General features: G+C 44.3%; 1 protein-coding gene and 1 pseudogene across 1 annotated transcript; both read right to left on the bottom strand.

Moving 5' to 3' along the window:
- Positions 1–3,627: 3,627 nt before the first annotated feature.
- LOC112622540 lies at positions 3,628–4,356 on the bottom strand (annotated as a pseudogene).
- Positions 4,357–12,405: 8,049 nt separating this feature from the next.
- LOC112623094 (butyrophilin subfamily 2 member A1-like) lies at positions 12,406–24,043 on the bottom strand. The gene is given in 8 exon segments (XM_025383302.1): positions 12,406–12,437; positions 16,238–16,264; positions 16,360–16,380; positions 17,248–17,469; positions 19,135–19,269; positions 19,272–19,415; positions 22,835–23,182; positions 23,956–24,043. Coding segments are annotated over 8 exon segments (1,017 nt in total).
- Between the last annotated feature and the right edge of the window lie 908 nt (positions 24,044–24,951).

The following is a 24,951-nucleotide window of genomic DNA, read 5'->3' as shown; positions in this document are numbered from 1 at the left end:
GATAGTGAGTTCTCACAATATCTGATGATATTATAAGGGGCTTTTCCCTCTTTTGCTCAGCACTCACCCTTCCTGCCATCATGTGAAGAAGGACATGTTTGCTTCCCCTTTCACCATTATTGTAAGTTTCCTAAGGCCTCCCCAGCCAGGAAGAACTGTGAGTCAATTAAATCTCTTTTCCTTATAAATTACTCAGTCTCAGGCAGTCATTCATAGCAGCGTGAAAACAGACTAATACACCAGGTTGTACTAAAGTGGGTCACATTAGATAGTGACAACCTAACACAATCATTCCCTGTCATGGGAGGGATAAGCACAGAGGAAGGGTCGCTTCAGCAAGGTTCTCTGTGGATCTGGTGTGCATGGCAGTCGTGGTAGAACCAGGACCCAGACTGAACACTGATCCCTTCTTGATTTGCAAATGAATTTCAATTTTTGATGGCAATTTGGGCAAGTCTTTTCCTTTGAGTCACCTCTAGCTATGGAGTCCTTCCAGGGGAGGCCCAGACGTTTTGGTGAAGAGAAAAACCATTCCTACTGTGCCCCTTTCAAATTCCAGATTCCTGCATTACTAAATCAATGAGGATAGTACCATGATTGTGTAAGTTGCTAATTTTCCAGATTAAAACAATATTAGCCAATACATATACCTTATCTCAAGAGAACAAATTTCCCAGAACATACTAGAATGATACTGGGACCCTAAGGGAAAAAAAGATGAGAAAATTGCCCAAAGTCCTTCCATCTTGAAGCTTCCTCTCTGCACATGTGCTTTGGTCTGCTGTTTCCGCAGTTCACCTTCTTTTCCTCTTTTGGACCATAATGTGAGTGGAAGAGTTCTTCCCACAACTCCCATGCACTCCTGCTACAGGTACAGCTAGTCACATGTCACTTGAAGGTTCCCTGGCCTAGCCTGGGTCGGGTGTCCATCCCAGACCCAGTCCATGTGGTGAGGCTGCAGGGCCATGCTATACGGACATGTATTGGAAGACAGGAGGTCACTAATGCTAAATGAATGTGGTAAAAGGAGGGCAGAGGGACCTTGAAAGGCATTCACTATATTCTCAGAGGCGGAGCCCTTAGAACAGATGCTGTTGATGCCCCGTCCCATATTCTCTTGACCTATTACAATTTGCCAATAGTGGATGAACACAGCTTCCTTCAAGGGTTACAACATCTTACCTCAGTTATTTGTGTCTCTCCTCCTCTGCTTTCTCTAACACCAGTTGTATTTGCTTTTTCTTGCAGATACACAACCCAACCTTGAAGTACAGCAGAATATTCCCAGGGGCAGCTTTCAACCAGTTTAAGCAAAGGAGGATGTGAGATGTTGATAAATGTGCCAGGGTCCCCAGCCCTTAGGAAGATTCTGACATATATTCCACAATTTCACATAATTTCTTAGTGTCCTGGGTGCGATAAGCTGAGCTGTCCATATGGTGACTGAAAACCTAATGAACTCTTTAAGCCATTTCTCACACAATTGGCTTATCTCCTTCTCTGATTCTCTCTTTCTGCACTTGTGTTTCCTGGGATGATTTCCCAAATAAGTGGTAGCTTCAATAGTTCTCCTCCCTCCATACACACCTAGTGATATTTATTGTGAAACATGTGACAATGATATATAACATGGCAAAATGGACCTTATAGAACTAAGGTTATTGACCTTTACATTTAGTGATTATTCTAAATTATCTGGGTGGACTTAATCGAATCACAGGAGTTCTCAAAAGTAGAAGGCAGAAGAATCAGAGAGATGCAATGGAAAAAGAACCAGACAAACTTCAAAGATTGACAGGTCCTCAATGCACAGTTGCTGCTTTGAAGATTGAAGAAGGGAGCTGCGAGCTGAAAAATAGCAGCCTCTAGAGATGGGAACAGTCTTCAGCTGTAAACCAGTAAGCAACTGGGACCTCCATCTTGTAATTGCAAGGAATTGAATTCTGCCAACAATCTGAATAAACAAGAAAACATATTGTTCTCTACAGCCTCCAGAAAAGAATCCAGCATGCAGACACATTGACCTTAGCCTGGTGAGATCCCTGTTGAACTTCTGACCTATAGAACTGTGAACCAAAAATTTGTGTTGCTTTAAGTCTCTGAATTTGTGGTAATTCATCATAGCAGCTGTAGAAAACACATACAATAAAGGTTTTATGAAAACGCTGCAGTGAAGTAAACTGAAACTGTGGGGAATACAGCGGGTGTGTGGACCACTCTACTGTCCTGAGTAGACACCACAGTCTAGAAAAAGCCAAGTTGAAGAGTAAGCATTATTAACAAATTAACTGAACAACTAGAACTTGACAAGCACATGCTAAGTAGAGGGGATACCGTGGTGAGCAATAATCGTGATGATAATAAGCAGCAGTTTTCCCTAGCAGGCAGCAGTTGAAAGGAATATTGGTTTAAAATCTACCAATGAGCAGGGGTGGACAGACCCCTTTCCTGGAGAAAGAGTCCATAATAGGATTAAAAATATCCCTGTAAGCCGGGCACCCAGTGGCTCACACCTGTAATCCCAGCACTTTGGGAGGCCAAGGCAGGTGGATCACAAAGTCAAGAGATGGAGACCATCCTGGCAAAAATAGTGAACCCTCATCCCTACTAAAAGTACAAAAATTAGCCGGCCATGGTGGCGTGCACCTGTAGTCCCAATCACTCAGGAGGCTGAAAGCAGGAGAAGTGCTTGAACCCGGGGGGCGGAGGTAGCAGCGAGCGGAGATCACACCACTGCACTCCAGCCTGGCAACAGAGCATGACTCTATCCAAAAAAAAAAAAAAAAAAAAATGACACACACACAAAATCCCTATAGTTCTTCTAGCGCCCTTCATCCAAATTTCCTATATCACAGAGAATCTTCAGGGTATTTCCTCTGCCTGGAAACCTTGACTGTAGGAAGGCTGGCTCTGGCTGCGTGACCACTTATCACATTTGTTGGGTGGGCACACCTCTGTTCCCCATGATTTATCAAGTGTGGCCTCTAGTGTCTTTTCAAATCATGTGTCATGTGGGTACGGTGAGGTTATTCTCTCAACCAAGACACTCTGCAGAGCTAATCCAAGGAGTGCTGGGTGTAGGGCTCTGACAATCAGTTGGGAAGGAGTCAACAGGGGTGTCAACTCCACAACCACCCACAATGATCCTTACCCTGGAGCCGTCCTGGGAAAAGAACCTCAGGGCTACAGGTGGGTTCTTCCTATCGGGGAAGAATCAGGGTGGAAAAGAATGGGCGAATGACCAGGGACTGAACCTGACCATCTCCCAACTGCACAAATTACCGTATGAGTTATGTAAGTTACTTAATGTTGCCCTGCCTCAGCTTCCATACTTGGAAAATGAGACTACCCGACAGGGTGTTGTGAGGATTAAAGGAGTGACATCCACCAAAGCTCATAACACAACACTCAGAACATTTTAAGTTCTCCATTAATGTTAGTTATTGCTGTTTAGATCCCAGCTCTATTGTTAACTAGTGAATTCTACTTTGTAAAGTTAATTCACTTTTCAGCACTCCAGTTTCCTTATCTGTATAAGGGGACAGTAAGGTGGTACCAAACTCAAACAACTGGCATATGAATAATTGAATGAGTATCAGTAAAGTGCTTCAGTGCGTGCCTGTAGCTTTATGGTTGTGATTGGTTGCTGTGGAGGGGGAGGCCCTCAGCTCTGAGCTGGGCAGGGAGAAGCAGAGACAAGTTACTTCAGCCTGAGGCTCCCCAGATTCGTTAGCTAAGCCTGGTGTCACTGGTGACTCCAGGGAATGATCAGGCACTAGGTCAGAATTGAGGAACTCTCTACTTCTGGCACTGGGTAAATTGTTAGACCAGTGGGCTCCAAGGTCAAAATTCTGAAAACAGGATATAGAGGCTCAGAGAAGTAGTTGTCCAAGAAAGTATGAATATGCGATCCATTCACAGCATTGTAGAAAGAGATATCTCCAGTCTCACAGTTCAGGAAGACCCCCACTTTCCTAGGGGGCTTATGAAGTTTCAGGTTGTTTCTGGGTTCAGTTAGAGTCTGACACTTATTCCCATCAGTCAGCCCCATAGTCCAGAATCCGTTCTCAGGTGTCATTTTGACCCAACCTTTTCTCTGCACATTCTTACTACACACCCCTATATGCCACTCTTTCCTGTCCTCTACCTCCACCTCCCAGTAATGTCTCCCTGACATGAAGCTCTCACAGCCGAGAACACAATAATGCCAATCAAATCTCTCAGGGTTGTCCAGTAGATCCTGGGGCTCCTTGGCACGCTGCACACTCCTCTGGTCCTCAGAAACAAGGAGGATGGGTTTAGTGTTTTTGCATCCAGAATCACATCCACTGCAGAGATTTTGAGGAAGTGTCCATGGGGTCAACCATTTTTCCTGGATTTCAGAGCCTCAGCATGCAAGGCCTGGGCCATGCTGAGGAGGCCTAAGTCCAGAGCCTGGAGTCCCTAACCTGCCCTGAATGTGACTCTGTCATCGGTGTCAGAAGAGAAAACGCCAGGGATCTTGTGTCCAGAGGGGAAGAGGAGGGTGAAGTGAGGGTTGCATTAGGATCTGGCTAACCCAACACCCTGATGCTGCCTCAGGAAGCAGCAAGCATCCTCTTTCTATGTTTTTCTTGTTTCCCTCCCCACATTGACTCTGCCCACTAATGCTTTATGATCAGAGGTTAATTTTCAACCTTCATTCGACCACTCATGAGCTAAATGAGTTCCCCGTTACTGCAGTCTATTTTTCCATACATCTAATTTATTTAACAAAGTGGAGCCTCATCTGAAGCATTTCTTCATCTGAAAAATGGGGATAAACATACAAATCTCTAGCGCTGTATAAAGCAATCATGTTATTTACTCAGCCCACAGCAGGGCATGAAGGAAGCTCCTGATGTTCCCGATAGCTGCAAGGCCGTCTCTGTGCTGGGCTATATGTGGGACCTTATATGCAATAGATTCACTCTCTGCCCTTCAGCTTTCTCCATCCTTTTCTGGGCCCCAGAAATCTGTCCTCTAAGGACAGTGCCACTGGGCTTCCTTGTCCTCTGGTTTGCTGTTGGGTTTGGCCAGTGGGAGGCCCTGATAGGAGATTGGAAGGAGAAAGAAAGGAGAGACACACCATTTAGTTTCCTGCTTCCTCCCTGCCAGCAGCAGCTGGTGTGGCTGTAACAAGGCCTGGTGACTCTCTCAAGAAGCCCTCTCTTTGAGCTACTTCTTACTCTGGGTTCCAGTGACTGCCTCCCCTCCCTATCCCTCCCAGGCTAGGGGTGGAGACAGCTCCCCAATGTTGGGAACCATGGGGCACTGCACTTTTCCTTGTTGCTTTCCCTTAACCCTCCTTTCCACAAACGCTCTTCAATCACACAGTTTGAACTCGTCGTCTCTTTCTTACTAGGTTTTTGACCAATCCATATTTATTATTCCTTCAGTCTTCACCTCAACTCCCACAAAACATAGATTGCAGTCATCATCGAAAAATGTGGAGGCCAAAGTTCAGAAGCATTTGTGTGGGGACACAGACAGGAGGTAACATGGGAAGCCTGGGAAGGGCAAAGTTCTTTGGGCAGGCATCCCCTCCTCTGTTTGGCATTTCCATCCTCACTCTCCCTGCAGTATCACTCAGTGTGTGTCTCCTTCCCCTCAGCTCCACCCTTTATGTGTCTTCCTTCCCAGGAAGGTCTGAGGAAGTGCAAGAGAGTGATACGCCCTGGTTCCCTGAGCTCTCAGCCGGAAGGGTCTAGGAGATGGGCCCCACCTTTCAGATTGGGATTTAATGTTGCTTGCCCCAAACTGTCCTGGTTATGGGGACATTTCTTCCCCAAATCACAGGAGTTGAGGAAGAAAAAAGGAAAAAGGAATATAGTCCCTCAGGTTGTTGGTCCAGGGAACATACAGTGATTTACTCACCTGGCTTGAAGAGAGCCTTTTTCTATTCTGAAAGGAAGAAGACACAGATAAGGAAAAGGTCAGTATTCTTGTACTTTTCCCCACTGCATTCTCCCCTCACTACCTGTTTTCTCTCCTTTTCTTCAGAGTGTCTTCCAGGGTCCAACTTCCCTCCTCTACAACTCTGATGGATCAGGGGTGGCATCTTCTCAAAAATGGTGGGCTCTGTTCCCTCTGTCATGAAGGGTACAGCCTGCATGGCCAGGCTTTGCAAGGGGGTGTGTAGGGTCAGGAGTCTCTCAGATTCTCTAAAAAGCAGAAATCAACCCCCCACCACACAGAAATTGAGTATTTTGGTTAAATCTGATTCATGCAACTGAGAATATCAATGGGTCACAGCAGAAAAAGGTTGAAGTGTTCATGGCACGTATCCCAGCAAACTCAGAGAGCATCAGGTTCACTCACCATTATAGGCCCAAGGTCTCTCTCCCCTACAATAAGAGAAAGTAGAGATGTCACCTTAACTTGCCACGTTTGAGTTTACCCCATTCCCTTACTTTTACATCCATCTACTCTTTTTTTTTTTTTTTTGACCACCTGTATCTTCTTCCTCTGCAGGTTCAATTCTCTCTACTGTGTCCTTCTTAATATCAAATCCAGGAACATCAGTCGAATGTTAGTGACATGGCAATCACTTTGAGAGTTCCTTCCTGATGGTGTTCAGCTGATTCGTTAGGAATGTATCTAAACTCTTGTACCTGGGCATAGGTGCCACCATGTCTATATGCATATATACATATGTGTGTGTGTATGTGTGTGTGTGTGCGCGCGCGCAAGATCCTTCTACTTCAATCTGTAATTTCCTACCTTACCCTGAAAAGAATTTGGGAAATTCAATGAGCAATTTCAGGGACTAGTTTTTGAAGCCAGTTAGAATAAATTGGTACCAACTGAACAACTGTTCAAACCACTCTTGTTTATTAGACACACTCTCTTTTCTTATTTTTTTGTTCTTTATTATCTTTTCTTCTTTTTCTTCTCTGGAGCCTATAGATTATGTAAAATGAAGAGTGAAGTTCCTACCATAGAGAATGAACTTCATCCACCTCTTCCCCCTTCCTTTACAAGTGTGCCCCTGGATATTCTTCAGTGCTTTGCAGGGCTATGGAGTTTTGTGGCCCCTAGTAGAGAGAAATTGAAGGCATTTTTTCTTTGAGACTCGGCAAGAGAGAGAGAAAGAAAGGGAGAAAGAAACACTCCTCCTGGGTGTTACTCCAATGAGTCACACTCTTTGTCTTTTTTCTTTTCTTTCTTTTTTTTTTTTTTTTTTTTTTTTTTTTGGCAATGACTAGGAATTGGCACATTTATTTTCTTTCCTTAGTCAAAGGGATCTAAGACCACTTCCTAACCTTGGGGAAAAAGTTAAGTGTGGAAACTATTCAAGCACAGACAGTTATAGATTCAGATTCAGAGAAAATGTCAGAGAGACTTAATGAGACGCGTACTGGATAATTCTCCACCCTGCAATGGAATGAACAGGGAAGATGCATCAAGGCTCTTAAAGCAGGGACAGAAAGACATGCCTGGGTCTCTGGGGGAACGGGAACTTACTGATTTCCTCCAGGAGCTTCACTGGAAAATAAGCAGGGAAAATAAGCAGATAAAATAATGAACTGTTACAGGTGAGGGAGTTCTCTAAAAAATAAACCTTAAAAACAACCCAGCTATGGTGTGGGGATAGGTGTGAGGCCTTTGGGCTTTGGCCTATAAGCTGGAGGTTCAGATAAACTCCCAGGGTCAGCTACCTCTTGTGATTCGTTCTTGCTTTATTGCGCTCCATGCCATTTCTCTCAACTCTTGCACTCTTTTTCTTTCTGAACAGTCTTTTTTCCTCCTGCTGTTGCCACAGGAAGTAACGGGCTGCCCCGAGAAGCAGCAGCAAGATAGGCAGGGTCCCTGCCAGGGCAGCGATCCAGCTCTGGGCGCTCCTGAAGAACGGGCCTGTGAAGGGAAGGGCTATGAGCCATGGGGGCCAGTGCACTCAGCCTCCCCAGACTGCAGCACCCCAAGTGTTGGCTGCTCACCCCAGGTCACAGGCCACAGAATCTATCTCAAGGGGTTAAATAATCTTTCTCATTCTAAAATCTCAGAGGACTGTGGGTAAGACTTTGATAAACCCCCACTAGAGGCTGCTACTATTCCTTCTCTTGAGATGTCTGCCTCTCATGTGGAAAGTGAGTGATTTGAGCAGATCAGACACAGTTTTTTCTATTTCAACTTTTTGATAGGTAACACATGTACATGGTTCAAAAATATATATATAAAAAGTCATGCAAGTCTCCCATCCACCCAGTCCTCCCTCCCACCCTCCCTTTCTTAGCTTCAAATTAGTATGCTTAATATGATGCTTAGGGTGTCAATGCTGGCTCCTTTAGGTGACTAGCAGTGTGACTCTGGACTAATTATTTAACCACTCTGTTCCTACTGCCCTTCTCTTTGAAATTGGGGTAATGTTAATACCTACCTCCTGAAGTTACAAAGATTAAATTAATAAAGTGCCTGACACCTAGTGAGTGTTATGACATTGCTTGTTAACATAAAAAGTGTAAATAAAAATATATTCTTGTTTTTCCTCTTATTTGCACTGGAAGATAGCATTCTATACACACCACTCTGCATTTTGCTCTTTCTGTGCAAAGGTAATCTTGGAGATCCTTCCGTATCAGTATAGAGATAATTTTCTCTTTTTTCTTTCACACTTGAGTGGTATCCATTGCATGAAAGTTCCCCAGCAGTGAACATCTGCATAGTTTCTAACCTTATGCAGTCATAATCAGTGCTATAAAAAATAACTTTTTACCTGGATCATCTCACACAAATGCAAGCTTATCTACCAAATAAATCCCCAGAAGTGGAATTTTGGATCACTAAAGATGTAATTTGGGTAGATAGTGCTATATAGCCCCCAATAAAAGTTATGCTAATGCACACCAAAAATAGTTACTAGTTAGTTGGACAAGTTCTTTAGCAGGAAAGAAGATACTGAAATGCTAGAAACTGAGCCAGTAGAGGATGGGAAGCTTGGGGAGAGAGGAAATGAGGAAAGATTTCTGAACAACAGTGGGGAGTTCCTCTGTAACAAGCAGCTGGAGTCCATAGGCATCCTGCCATTTCACAGTCCAGTTGGGTCACCACTTAAGTCAATACAGCCCACATTAACACCTTCTGCTATGGAATCTTCCCCTCAAATTCCTCATAAAACATGCAGCAGCATTCTGAAACATCTGAACTAAAACACTCAGCAGACATTTATCTTTGTATTCTTCATGAAATGTGTTTTGTCTTTTTTTTTTTTTTTTTTACTAGTGTTTAAGTCATTTTTTACTTGAATCAGATGGTGTCATTTAATAAGGATTTTATGAGTTCTTGGTTTTTAAATTCCAGACTTTCCTTTTCTACATGTGAGATAGTTTTCATTTTAACTGGCATGTTATACGCACACAGAAACAAAGACTAGAGCAAAATAGTGTAACGCAAGGGGAGAAAAGAAATGCACAAAGTAAAGAACATTCTCTTATAGAACAATGATCTGTTTTACAGGAAACAAATCTTGCCTTGAAATTTACACAGTGAGACTGTACATAACTGCATGAAAATAGCTATTTTTTTAAGACATTTTTCATTCATGAGTATTTTCAAATTTTTCACACTGTACACATTTCTTAAAACATGATACCAACAGCAACTGAAAATGAACGCCAATTTTAGTACATATGCGTTATCTACCTCAAGGTAACAAAAGTATGTGGCAAAACATATACCACCCACAGTGCTTCAAAATATGCATATCTATTTAACCAGCGTTTGTTGTAGGAAATATTCCTAATAAGACTCATTCACTGTTTATAAATGTTCTTGTATGCATTCTTTATAGTGAAGTGTTAATACATCACATCTTATTTATTTTAGCAAATCAGTATATTTTCTGCATTTAATTTTAAAACTTAACATAGTTTTAAAAATTTATTTGCAAATACACTTTTTCCATTTGGCACTATGGTGTGTTGCCTACCTAGCTGAATCTATAACGTCAGCCTATCCTAAGGCTGTCCATATACTTAATTCATGTAAGTGTTCATTTTGAGTAATGTGCTCACTGTGTACAGGAATTCGTATTTTGGAGGTGCTTGATCTATCTACAAAGAAAAATTAGTTAGGAATTGCTTTATTATGAAATGCTCCCAGAAGTCTTGTGTGAGTGTGTTTTTTTTTTTTTTTTAAACGAATGTTAGACTTGTGTGCATGGAAGTAATTTAGGTACATCATTAATATAGTTTAAAAGTTGTACATGATAAGACACTTTGTTTTTACTGTATGTTTTTACTGAATGATCTATTCCCCATCCCAAGGCCAGCATGAATAAAATTAGGTTAAATGTAAATAATAATAATAATAATAATAATAATAATAATAATAATAATTGTATAGGCCTGACATGGTGGCTCATGCCTGTAATCCCAGCACTTTGGGAGACTGAGGCAGGTGGATCACCTGAGGTCAGGAGTTCAAGACCAGCCTGGCCAACTTGGTAAAACCCATCTCTATTAAACTACAAAAATTAGCTGGGCGTGGTGGCATGCACCTGTAATCCCAGCTACCCAGGAGGCTGAGACAGGAGAATCGCTGGAACCTGGGAAGCAGAGGCTGCAGTGAGCTGAGAATGCACCACTGCACTCCAGCCTGGGTGACAGAGCAAGACTCCATCTCAAAAAAAACAAAAAACAAAAAACAAAAAAACCTGTATATTCATACAACGAAATAGATTGTATCCATTGGATAATATTCGTTAGGTTTTGGGGAAATGATGAATAAAAGGAAAAACACATACTGTTCCTAAAAGACACAAAACAAGGTGTAATGTATGGATCTAATGTTGTTAAAATTATAAATAATTGCCCTTCATGAAAAACACGATTCCTAAAGGCTGCATGGAAATCTCTTTTATGACTGAAACATGCATTGTTTGTCTATCCCTCGCCTGTTGTATATGTATACTGGTTCAGACATTTCTATATTTTTAATATTTCTGAAATGAACAGATTTACATATGAATCTATAAGGGACATCTCTTTTTAGAAATTCTTAGAATAGATGCCTTGAGTTGGCCAGAAGAGATTTTAAAGATTTTTTGCCCTTTTCTGACCACAATACATTCTTAAGAACATGCAATTAGAATATTTCTTGACCAAATCCCAAACTCTGCAGGTCTTTATTCTTTGTACTACTTCTCCACTTTCCGTGTGTCCACAAGTGTGTGTGCACACCCCCTCAGGCACACCCCTCAGACACCTGACACCTTTCTCTGCACAAGTACTCTCCCTGCATGCCCACTCACCACTCTCAGCGATTCAGCCCCTGTCCTCCCCGACATTGTAGCCCAGGCTCTCATCAACTTCTCCCACTTACCTCTTAGCATTCTCATCTGAAAATCACAGCCCATGGAAGAAAGGTGGTTAATAGTTCTCCATTCTTTCTATTATGGTTGAGTCTCCATTTGGAAGAAAGGAAAAAGAAAGCAGAGGCTGTCTGGTCATCGTGAGGAATAATAACAATCTCTCTTTGGAAGAATTAGTTTTTTGATTTGCTCAGAGGTGGTGTTTCTCATCAGTTGCTGGCCAGAAACCCCTGAGGAAGGCTAAAAGTACATTGAATTGTACACGTTGAAGAAAAATTCCTGCCTTACCTCCCTTAGTGTTTGTGTTTATTTCTTTCATCCTTGTGTGTATATGAGTATTTCTATATATTTACTTGTCTTAAATCTTTTATCATAATGGAAATATCAGCAGAACAAAATGAGAAAAGATTTTAATGTGGTGAAGAGAGAAAGATGTCCACTAATTAAAATGCTATTGTGGCAGTTTGCTACATTTGCTTGCATGAATATGGGTACATGCAGGAGGAGGAGATATTACTGCAGAGTCACATAAACATATGAATGGAAAGAAAACCAGACACAATACACTTTTTTTTTTTTTTGAAACGGAGTTGCACTCTGTCACCCAGGTTGGAGTGCAGTGGCAGGAACTCGGCTTTATGAGCAGATTTATGAGCAGACATTTATTAAGGAAATTGGCTCATGTGAATATAGAGGCTAAGAAATCACACAACAGCCCGTCTGTAGGCTGGAGACCCTGGGATGCTGGTAGCATGGCTCATTTGAAGTCCGAAAGCCTCAGAACCAGGGAAGCTGGTTGTGTAACTCTCAGTCCAAAGCCAAAGGCCTGAGAACCCAGGGCCTCCTGGTACAAGTCCTGAAGTTCAAAGGCTGGAGAGCCAGGAGTTCTGATGTCCAAGGGCAGAAGAAGAAGAGTGTCTCAGCTCCAGAGGAGAGAAGAATTTGCCTTTCCTCTGCCTTTTGGTTCTATTGGGCCCCCAGCCAATTGGAGGGGAGAATTACCCACTGACTCACATGCCAGTCTCTTCTGGAAACACACTCACAGACACATCCAGAAATAATGTTGTACCAGTTGTCTAGGTATTCCATAATCCAGTCAAGTTGACATCTAAAATTAACCAGCACATGGATTAACTTCCAGGATCCACTATTCTAGTTTCCAAATGTGGTCTTGGGATTCATAGGGAGAACTTTGACGTACTCTTAAGGAGTCCCCAATGTTAGTACTATTTTCACAATAATAATAATAAAACATTAACCATTTTTCATCCCATTCTCTCAGTAGGGTGCAGTAAAGTTTTTTTTTTTGAGAAAATATGACCTATGATAAACCAATAGGTTTAATACAAAGGCAGATATGAGAATACAAACATCTTCTATTAAGCCAGACATTAGATTTGGAAAAAGTTAACCAGGAATAAAAGAACTCCTAGTTCTTTTATTGGGACACAATAGATTGCTTTTTCACAAAACATCCTGTTTATATTAAACTATAATTGATTTATTCATGCTATTTTAACATGAATTAAAAGATAACATTTCAAATTTTGTTTCAATGTCAAATGCCATAACTATTAACAAATATTAACCCAAATAAACAAAAGTTCTTTAAGGTCCTCAATAGTTATTAAGTGTCTAAAGACATAATTAGATCAGGAAGTTTGAAGCCACTGGTGTCCCCATTGAACCTGAATGCTGACGTAGACCAGTTGCAGTACTGCCCTGCTCGACCAGGACCTCAAACCTCAACCACACTCAGGGACTAAGTACTGACTCATTGTTTATTGCAGGGACACGTAAGCCAAACCACATCCACACGAGTCCATGTTCTTCATTCATCTTCATCCCAGGTCCAGGCCTGTGGGTGTGTGTTGTGGAAATCCTGGGGTTGGGTGGAAATGAGCCATCATTTCCCAGGTCCCCTTAGCTGTTATGTTGGGGCTTATCCACCCTTACAACCTTGGTCCCTCCCAGCTGTCTTGTTCCACTTCCTCTATCTCTGACCTGCAGATCTGGTTCCCTCTCCTCTCTGGTGGTCCTGTGGATTCCTCTCTCCTCTCTCATCCTGATGAACCCTGTTGACCTCATTCCATGTCCATAACATCTGGTGCCAACTGGCATACTGGACTCAATGTGGTCACCCTGATGTTAAATAGCAGGTTTGCTGCCCATCAACTTCGCACACTTTCTTCTTGGCTGGGAGCTATGACACAGCTAGTTTCCTATGCGTGGATCCCATCCCATAGTTACAAGCAAAGGAACTACTAAAGCCACAGCCTAGTGAGGAGGAGAAAACTGGGGCTAAGGGCTGGAGTGGGTGTGAAAGAGGCAGCTGGAAGCTGTTCTCTTACGTGACCAGAGGGGAGGAGGGCGTGTCTTCCACCAACGACATTGTGCAGTGGCTGCTGAGATGATGAGGGCTTGTCTACATGACTGTGAGACCAGGGAATTGATTCTACAGGCTCTGATTGGTCCCCTGTGAAGTATCAGGCCCTCTTCAGGCACTGTGATCCCACTGGCTCCTGTGAGTGCCGGACAGATGAAGATGGGGCTGTCATCAGACCCTATCCTGAAGAAGGGCCTCACAGGCACAGAAAAGTCTAAACGAGGACATGTGTAGATGTGTGATCTGTCCCTCATGTTGTAGAAGGAGATATCTCCAGCTTCACAGTCCAGGAAGACGCCCACACGGCAAAGGGACTCCTTCAAAGAATCCTCTTAGGTGAGGACAGGGCCCGGTATTGCCCTTTACACATCTCCAAGGTCCAGAAGCCATTCCGAGGACGCAGCAGGACCTCCTCTTTCCTCTCAACACTGTCTCTGCAGACCCCCACAGTCCACTCAATCACGTTTTCCACCTCCACCTCCCAGTAATATTTCCCTGAAGCGAAGCTGTCCCGGCCCAGGACACAAGGCTCACTTTCGAATCTCTCTGGGTTGTCAGGCACTCTCTCCCCTAGGTGCCTGAGGGGGCACCTTCTCACACTTCTCCGGTCCTCTGACAGCAAGAGATCAGGATGAGCGGTGTCTGGATCCAGGACCACATCGACTGCAAAGGAAGTCTCAGGTTTAGGCCTGGGGTCTCAGGAACCTGGGGGATTATGTGGTTCCTGATTCCCAGAGAGGTCTCAGATATCTGTGGGGGGATCCCCAGGTAGTGGCCACTTCCATGAAGGCTCTCTGATCCTAGGCAGCTCACACACTGAGAATTACTGAAGCTGCCCTTCTATCTCTCCAGCAGTTCCCTCAGTTTGAGAAGAATTGGAGCTCTAAGAAATTCGGAAAGTTTAGCATATGAGGCAAAATTAATCATTCTTTCTCTCAGCATTCTAAATCTGTGTTCCCTTTTCTATTCAAGACATAGGATCTCTGGCTGGGCACGGTGACTCACGCCTGTAATCCCAGAACTTTGGGAGGCCGAGGCGGGTGGATCACCTGAGGTCAGGAGTTCGAGACCAGCCTGGACAGCATGGTGAAACCCCATCTCTACCAAAAATACAAAAGTTAGCCAGGCATGGTGGTGCACGCCTGTAATCCCAGCTACTCAGGAGGCTGAGGCACGAGAATTGCTTGAACCCGGGAGGCAGAGGTTGCAGTGAGTCCAGATTGTGCCTCGGCACTCCAGCCTGGGTGACAGAGCAAGATATCATCTCAAAACAAACAAACAAACAAAAAAACAAAAACAAATTCAAAACAAAGACCTATGATCTCTGGATTTTCTTTAGTTAGAAACTTTCCAACTTGGCTCAAACCAGCACAGAGTCTTTATGTCCTGCTCCTCCTCTCCCCAGTGGATCAGGTAAGGTGAGTGTTTCCCTTTACACTATCCCGGAGGGTAAAGGGTCTCTTCATTGGTCCTGTGTGTTCCTTTTACCATATCACAACTGACTTAAATGACTGACAAGGGCACCTTTCAAAAAATAAAGAAGGAGAATAAATGTCCCCAAAAGAAAACCTGCTTCCTGAGGGATCTGTAGGCAAATGTGAGGAGGAACAATTCCCATTCAGTTTTGCTTCAACAGTGTGGGTCTGATGTCTTCAGGTATCACTTCTGTAGGTATAAGAAATGCTCCGGACACTGGGCATTCTGCAGGCCTCTCCCATCTGTATTTATTCTTACTTATTCGGTCTACCTTTCTATTGTGTTAAAATGATTTCCTCCATTCCCCAAGTAAATATGTCTGACTGTGACGATTTGCTATTTTGTCCCAAGTGGAAAGTGGCAATTTTGAAATTCACCTAAAGAGGAAAGATCCATGCGTCATGGTATCTGGTAAAGCTTGGATTCTGTGGTGCTTATGGGCAGAGGGGCAGAATCATAAGATGAAAAGTGCTCACTGGGAGTGGGCAATTGGGTTCTGTGCTCTCCCACTCACCGGAAGACCCTCCCCTGGCAGGCTATACACAAAGTATCAGTGCTCTCTTAGGAGCAGAAAGGCATTTCTTGTCACCTATTGGTACACCCTTTTGTCAGGCTTACTAGGGACCCTCCTGACCTCTTCCCCGCATGGGTCTTCAACTTGGCACAGTCTATACCATCCCCAGGATATAAGCTGCTTAAGACAGCATTGTCTTTTTTCAAATTTATCCAGGATCAAAGAGCAACAACTACTGAAACGTAACTCTTAGGAAGGCTACTATATATGGGACACTTCTGGTAATCATGTATTAAATTATTCCAAAAGAGAAAGGATCCTGGGATGTAAACCATAGGGTGGATTGAGAGGTGCCGGGATTCCCTGACAGAAGAGCCATGATGCATCATTGCTGGGACACTGTTGATGAACTGACCCCAGCTCCCTGCTGTCCCTGCCTAGCCCTGGTCCCCTTGCTCATCTCCTCTAAGAAGTCCTGTTAGCTGGCTAGCAGGAGAAAGCTGAGATCTAAGGGAACATCAGAGGCACTCACCAGCATGTAAGACTGTTCTTCTCCATCCTGCAAGGGACAGACAGAGGTGAATGTCATGAGATGTTGCTAACTGAGCAGAACTCAAATTGTATATGGAGTAGTTCAGGAAAGGCTAGACTTACGCAATTCTTCTTGAAGTTGTTCTGAAAAACAAACAGAAAGAAAATCATGTCTTCGACAGAAGAACTAAAAGAAGTTGGGTTTATAGTAAACAATGCAGGAACCATCCTTTCTATGAACAGCAACATCTCCCTTGCCTCATGCTTAGGGCACTGTCAGAAACCAGAAATGATATGTGATCAGGTGGTGGGTAGTGCCGGTACATTGTTATACTTGCTTTTGCTCAACCATTTAGTACTTCATGTAGCCAGATGAATGGATGCAAGGTGGGCAGAGTGAAAGAACAAAAGCTCTGAGAGATTCATTCCAAGGACGTCAGAGTTCCAAGTCCTTGCTGCTGCTGTGCATTTCCTCTCTCTTCCACATGCTGGTACCTGGGAGAGTTGTGTCTTTTCTATGGTGCTGAACTGTCCTCCTACTCTTCTACATTTTTTTTTTTTTTTAATTAAACGGGGTCTCACTTTATTGCCCAGGCTGGTCTCGAAATCCAGGGCTCAGGTGATCTGCCTGCCTCAGCCTCTTACAGTGCTGGGATTCTTTTTTTTTTTTTTTTTTTTGAGACGGAGTCTCGCTCTGTCGCCCAGGCTGGAGTGCAGTGGCCGGATCTCAGCTCACTGCAAGCTCCGCCTCCCGGGTCTACGCCATTCTCCGGCCTCAGCCTCCCGAGTAGCTGGGACTACAGGCGCTGCCACCTCGCCCGGCTAGTTTTTTTGTATTTTTTAGTAGAGACGGGGTTTCACCGTGTTCGCCAGGATGGTCTCGATCTCCTGACCTCGTGATCCGCCCATCTCGGCCTCCCAAAGTGCTGGGATTACAGGCTTGAGCCACCGCGCCCGGCCTCTACAGTGCTGGGATTCAAGCCATTAGCCACCATACTCAGCCTCTTTTACCTTGTACTTGAAGTTCTTTCTCTCTTTGCACACGTTCCTTCTCCAGTTCCTTTACAGCAATTTCTCTTGTTTCCAGTTCAAACTCTTTTTCCCCTGACAGAATCTTTTTTTCCTTTTGGAGTCTGTTGATCCAGTAGATGCATACGGCAATGATTATCATCAGAAAGACCACAATGATAGGCAGGGCCACCACACAGGGAGACACGCTGGGCATAAAGGATTCTGAAAAGGCAGCCAGAAATGTCCACTTAGTTTGAAACAGAACATCTGGGGTAAGAGTGCCCTTAGGAGCACAGCTGAAGGGCTCCTCAGCCACCTGCTCTGTTGCTTTCTCCCTCAGAAAACTCAGATGGAGAAAGTGATGCTGGCTCAGATCTGGCTGACACCTCAGTGGCTTCCAGGGCCAAGGCCCAGAGGTAGCAAACCAGTCACCATGGGAAGGGCCAGGGTGAATAAAGCTAACCCGTCATGCTGAGTCAGCACAGCCACCATCCTGCCTCAAGCTATGATCACTCACGCCTGGAACACTGCAGTGCCCTCCTTCTTATTCTGTCCTCACCTTCTACAGTCTATTCTCAACAGACCAGTCCAAGTGTAATCATGTTAATTCTTAGCTCAAAACCTTCCAATGCTTTCCATGTCATTCTCCCTAAAAACCAAAGACTGTTTGTGGCTTATGATGCCATGTAGAATGTGTTTTCATTGTCTCTGTGAATTCATCTCCTCTCACTTCCTGCACTCACTCCATTTCAGCCACACCAGCATCGCCTTCTGGGGGTCCTGGAAACTGCCAGGGATGTTCCTTCCCCAGGTCCTTTGCATATGCTTTTCCTGTAGCTGGTTGCTCAGTCCTTAAGCATCTGATGATTCCTTACCATCAGACGGGATGGCTCAATTCCCATCTCTACAGCGAAGTCTTCCCTGACCATTCTGTTAAGAATTGCAATGTCTCACACTGCCTCTTTATTCCTTCCTTGCTTAATGTTTCCTATAGAAGTTCATCACCATCTGATAGAATATATGGTTAACTAATTAATCACTTTTTGAGGGAAGAGTTCTTGATATAATTTGTTCAATTATTTACCTTTGGTTTCTAGAACAGTGTCTTGACATATGATATGCTTCTTGACCATTTGTTGAATGAATTACGAGTATGTGTCAATAGGGAATTTCTGCGGCTCTATCCCGTGGAAAATCCCCTGCGCAGGAAGGGATGGCTGCAGCATACAGGGACACCAAGTGTAGAGAGTCACTTATCCACACCACCCTCCATGTGTTATGGTTGTTTTCAAAGTCTAAAAATTGCTGGCCGGGTATGGTGGCTCACGCCTGTAATCCCAGCACTTTGGAAGGCTGAGAAAGGTGGATTGTTTGAGGTCAGAAGTTCGAGAGCAGCCTGGTCAACAAGGCGAAATCCCCATCTCTACTAAAAATACAAAAATTAGCTGGGTGTGGTGGCGTGTGCCTGTAGCCCTAGCCTTCGGGAGGCTGAGGTATGAGAATTGCTTGAACCTGGGAGGTGGAGGTTGCAGTGAGCCAAGATTGTGCCACTGCAGGCTAGCCTGTGTGACAGAGCGAGAACTGGTCTTAAAAAAAAAATGTTGCCGCAGCCTGAGGACCTCATCAGGGGAAATACAACAACAACAACAACAACAACAACGACAAACCAGGTTCACCCGCAGAGAAGAGGCTCCTACTCCTGAGTTTTGGGACTCTTTGATTCTCCTTTTGTGAGAAGTGGAGAGGCCTCAGCTCAGCTGCAGCCTCCAGGTCGTCAGGGCCCAGGACCATTCCACCCACACTGCTGCCCCCATCCCTACTCTGGGCTCCATCTGTGTGCTGAGGATCCCCATGCACCCGACGAGTCTCAGAGGGCAGAGAACTAACCTGGAATAAAAATGACACTTTCTTTCTTCTGGCCGAGCAGGGTGTCACTGATAGAGCAGGACATGTTCCTCACCGACTTATCTCTGATGATCACAGCTGTGGTGAACATGAAGAGGCCGTCTGTGTCGGGGTGACGACCTCCTTCAGGGCAGGCACGATCCCACCGTAGGGGTCCCTCCACACTGTGAGGGGCTTTGGGTACCACCCTCTAGATATGCACTCCAGCCGGATGCCCCCGTCCTCGTGGCCCCTCATTTCAACGAGGGGCTTAGAGCCCAGTCCTGTGGAGAGATACCAGAGTTCAGACAAGAATCAGTGCCTTTTGCATCTCTTCTGTGCCTACTGCATCTCTTCTGTGAATCTAGAAAGTAAAAGTGAAAAAGAGGGAGGTAGGAAGCAAGAAATAGGAAGGAGGAAAAAAAGGAGGAGGGTAAGGAAGAAAGAACATTGATGTTAGAGAGCACCAGGAGACCAATGGGCCACATAAACTATGAGTTCTCTAAGAGCAAACGATCCCATTGTACCCTTTTCTTTGTGGTCCACGTACAGACCCCATCACAGCACCAAGCATCTATCTGTCTGCTATAAATGCTTGTTCAATTTATCCTGCCAGACTAATTTTCTCACTTCAAGGTGGGTGTGTCGACTCCAACTTCAAACAGGCAGGTTTTGAATTTCACTTTCTGCTTCTGGGACAACTTCTCAGTAGACCTCAGCTTCCAGAAGCTCTAGAGTAATAATGACAAGGACGAAAGTCTGCCAGGTGGGCAGAATCCTAAGAAACCTTTTGATCCAAAGATGCTGACCCTTCTGTCTAGTTCAGAACTTCACATAACCACTGCTCTCTACCACCCATAGTAGGTGATGGTTTTTGGGAAACTTGACAGATCTAGCCTGCAAAGCCAACTCTAATCCTAATTCACACTATTTACCTCCCAGAGGCTCCATCCATTAGGCAGTATTGCTTTCTTTTTTAGAGACAGGGTTTGAGCTCTGTTGTCCAGCTTGGAGCACAGTGGCAAAATCATAGCTCGCTGTGCCTTGTACTCCTGGGCTCAAGAGATCCTCCCACTTCAGTCTCCCAACTAGCTAGGATTACAGGCATGTTCCACCATTCTTGGCTAACATGTTGCCCACGCTGGGTGGTTTTCTTATAGTACTTTGAGAACATCAACTTATTAGAAAGATCCGGATAATCCAGAGACTAAGATAACCATACTACCTTTCCAATATCAGAGATCATCACCAAAAATTTTAAGAAACTAGACTCACCCTAACTACAATCCATCTTTAAATGAATCTTCCATAAGAGTGAACACTGGTTATGAAAGAGCTGCAAAAGCATGGTCCTGGGAGACCTTTCAGCCATGTGGGACCACCTAAACTTCTCTGAGTTATTCCTTTATAAAGTCTCCCAAAGAATTTTACCAAAGACAGGAAATTAAACCAAAAACTTAAGTCTGGTGTGTTGGCTCAATTTAATAATAATAAAAATTTTTTTTGACACGGTCTCACTGTATCACCTGAGCTGGATTGCAGAGGCATGATCATAGCTTACTGCATCCTGGACTTCTGAGGCTCAGGTGATCCTCCAACCTCAGCCTCCCAAGTAGTTGAGACTACAGGCATGTGCCACCATGCCCAGCTATTTTTTTTTTTTTTTTTGCATCTTTTTGTAGAGACTGGATTTCACCATGTTGCCCAGGGTTACTGTAATTTTTTTTTTCTTTTTTTAAGACCAAATCTTGCTCTGTAGCACAGGTTAGAGTGAAATAAATGGTAGGATCTCGGCTGACTGCAACCTAGGCCACCTGAGTTCCAGTGATTCTCTGGCTCAGCCTCCCAAGTAGCTGGGACTACAGGCATGTGCCAGCATGCTTGTATAATTTTTGCAGTTGTAGTTGAGAAGGGGTTTCACCATGTTGGTCAGGCTAATCTCGAGCTCCTGACCTCAGGTGAGCCACCCGCCTTGGCCTCCCAAAGTGCTAGGGTTATAGGCATGAATTACCGCACCGAGCCCAGGGTCACTTTAATTTTTATCAAGAGAAAAAACTACTTGTACATTTAAAGGCTCAGTAGAATAAGAATTAAAATAACTCAGCAAATTGGAAAACAAAGTTCTTCAAAACATTCCATGAGGTCCAATACAGGCAAGCATGACAAAATAGATTTAAGGGCAAAATCAGCCACCAACAAACCTAACAATGAGAATACAGTAAACAAAAAGTCCTACGCAACCCAATTCAGAGTGGGGAAGGCCAGGCCAGTGTCAGTTTTATAGGCAAAGAATGGCAGATTCCTGCCGCACAGAAACCATAACTGGTCAAACCTAAAGCGCTGCTATGAACACATTGAGGATGCAGTGTCAAGAAACCCTCCTTCCATGATATTGTGTTTTAATCAGATGCAAGGTTGCCTTTGTATGTAGCAAAGATGGGGTCTCTTACCTGTTATGATTTGAGGCCCCCAGGGAAGGACCCAATTCCCTAGTCTGCACATCCTCTGGTCTGATGGAGTGAAATGCCACCACTGATTATCCTGCACCCGAAAGGCTTTTTCAGTCCTCAAACATATCTGTTTGTTGTTGTTGTTTAATTTTTGATACAGAGTCTTGCTCTGTTGCCCAGGCTGGAGCGATGTGGTAAGATCTTGGCTCCCTGCAACCTCTGCCTCCTGGGTTCAAGCAATTCTCATGCCTCAGGCTCCCAAGAAGTTGAGATTACAGGCACACTCCACAAAGCCTGGCTAATGTTTTTGTATTTTTAGTAGAGATGGGGTTGCACCATGTTGGCCAGGCTGGTCTTGAACTCCTGGCCTCAAGAAATCCACCTGCCTCTGCCTCCCAAAGTGCTCGTATTACAGGTGTGAACCACTGCGCCTGGCCCAAATATACCTTTTAAAGCATAATACACTAACCCCAAAACTGAAGTAATCACTTAATGTCATTTTAACAAACTCCTAGAAATCCCAGTTTAAATGCATTTTTATGTTGAAGGCTTCCCTATTACCTCCCAGTGAACTTTGTAGTCTTTCTCTATGGAGTTAGCAGGAACTATGTATAGTTTTGCTTCTGTATTTCGTCTTGCTTTAATGAAACCATCTATTTACAATAAGTCAATCTCTCTGCAATCAGCATTTTGGGAAAGAAGAAGTCAGGGTTAATATTTATCAGGAAGTAAGATTTGATATGTCGCCGTTCTCTGGGCAATCATTTATTCCAGTTGTCTTGGAACAATTATTGACAGTGTCTCCTCTCACTCTCAGAAGTGCAACCTGGGAGGCAGAGGTTGCAGTGAGATGAGATTGTGCCAGCGAAGGTGCAACAGAGCAAGACTCTGTCTCAAAAAGAAAAAAAAAAAAAAAAGAAGTGCACAGTTCAATGCTAAGGCATGCATAAGACTTTTCTTCTGAGAGTGACCATTTTCCCCTGCTCACGGCCTCAGCTGAATTCTGCGTGTGCTTCTCAAGAAGTGAAGCACTTGGTTTAGCAGGGCAAACCCACTGGTGTGGCCCTTGTGCAGGAGGAAGGATTTTTCCCTGGAATTCCGTTTCCACAGGGAGAGTGTCCCTGTCGTATCTCCCTGTGGAAATGGGATTCCAGAGAAAAATTTGCTGGTCTGCAATGGGCATGAGGTTGGGAGAGAAACCTTCCCCAGAGTCACACTGTGCCAAAGTAACAAAGCAAAATGAAGCAACGCACCTGCCACCATGAGGTGCAGGATGGCCTCATCATAGGACCTGCCTTCTTGGAAGTAACAGTGGTAGGTGCCATTCTCCTGAGCTGTGACGTTGTGTATTTTCAGGGCCACGCTGCCCCTGCTGATGTCTTTGCTCACAAAGGTGGTTCTTCCTCGGTACTCCTCCATCTGCTCCTCTGTTCTCTCTCTCCCACCCTTATACAAAAACACTGTGGGGGAGAACTGAGACCGGAACCACCGCACCTCCATGTCCTCAGCATTTTTCTCGGGTGACAGATGGCAGCGTAACGTACTGTTTTCTCCAACCGTGGCCAGGATGGGATCAGTGGGCCCCACGACAGTAAACTGGGCTGTTCAACAAAGGGGTAGAGTCAGACAAAGACATCAGCCATCACATTTCTAAGGCAGAAAGGGAAGCAGATATTCCAGGGATAAACATATTCTTTCCATGGCCATAGGGTCTCTTTGGGCTGAGAAATCTGGGGACCAGTAGTTGTGGGTGTCAGCAGCACTCCTGGGAGCAGTAACTATAAAATGTGCTTCTGCTTCATGAAGGAAACCCTGGGGAGCCCGCCCTGAGCACCCTCTGTCCACCCTGTGTCCTTGAGGGGTTTTTCCTCCATTCCCCAATCCTGAGCTGTGCCTGAATGTAGTGTAAACTTGAGCCATGCAATAGGGCACTTATCCACTAGCTAGTTCCAGTTGAAATTAGTTGTAAGTGTAAAATACACACAGGATTATTAAGATTTAAAATTTCAAAATATTGACTATCTCATTGGTAGTATGGTATATTAACTAAGTATTTAAATATTCATGTTTGATTATTTGGGGCAAAACAAAATATAGTATACAAACTTATTTCATATTTCTTTTCACTTTTTAAAATAAAAAGTGAAACTTAATTTTTTAAAAAAACATGCAATTGTACATGCAATTGTACAATTGGCCTCTGTGCCTCACTGTATTTCTTTTGGACAGTGCTGGTGTAAATTCAGTGAACATGTTCAAAATTAAAGGACAAGTCAACAACTCCATAGTCCTTCTTTCTTTCTTTCCCTTTGCAGACTACATAGTTGATGTTCCTTTCTGATAGGTAACAGCAGCAAGTGGGACACATTGCTACCTGAGACCAGTGCACACAGTCGGAGAAGAAGCAGGAGGAGGATGAGGGAGGCTGGCAGGGAGAAGTGCAGGGCAGCAGCTGGTTCCATGAGCACCCAGGGCAGGCAGGGACGGGAAGCCTAGGGTTACAGAGCAGAATCAGCCTAGGAGTCTTGGCACCTCAGTGCTGGTCGGGCCAAACCTCTCCCGTTACTCAAGTAGGTCTCATCAGTGCCCCAACGTCATGGAGTCCCCTGCACCTGAGGGCTGAGGTATCTCCTGAGAGAGGGATTCCTTAAACATTCCATGAAATAAGCCATCAATGCCAAGATCAAGGGGGCGTTTTTCTGCCCTCCTCGGCTGACTTCTCTGGCCAGAATCTGGTTTTTTCAGTTGTCGCTGGATTCTATCACACCCTCCTCCCTTCACTTCCTCCTCCCTGAGACCCAGGCTGGGTCACCCGAGGCTAAACCAGGCCAGGCCGCACCTACCCACCAGTGGGCTTCCCCTCTCCCAGAACCCCATCTCGTGTCCACAGGAGATCCTGCTTCCCCCACCTCCTGTGCCCACCCTGGAGCCTCCCCTCCCTTTCCTACCTTCGAGAATTGACGTTGCATTTTCTTTTCTCCTCTGGTTCTCAAATTAAGGGAGGAGACCACCCCTCATATTGTATTATGCCCGATTTCTGCCTCCAAAGAAAGAGGAAGTAAAAATTAAAGGCAGAAATGCAATCCATAAGCAGACAGCTCGGTGCCGCACCCTGGGCCTGGTAGTTAAAGATTAACCCCTGACCTAACCGGTTATGTTATCTATAGATTCCAGGGGTTGTATGGAAAAGCATTGTAAAAATTCCTGTCCTGTTCTGTTCCGTTCTGATTACCGGTTCTGTTCCGTTCTGATTACCATTTTTGAAAAAAAAGAGAGGATGTTTGCAACAAGTGAAAAAAGTTAAGGCATGTCAAAGAATTATCTGTGAAAGTCGTAAAAAAATGGTTATAAAAAGAAATTCACGCAAGAA

This window comes from Theropithecus gelada, chromosome 4 (assembly GCF_003255815.1).
Source record: "Theropithecus gelada isolate Dixy chromosome 4, Tgel_1.0, whole genome shotgun sequence".
NCBI classification, from domain to species: domain Eukaryota; kingdom Metazoa; phylum Chordata; class Mammalia; order Primates; family Cercopithecidae; genus Theropithecus; species Theropithecus gelada.
This window is presented reverse-complemented; position numbering and strand designations above follow the sequence as displayed.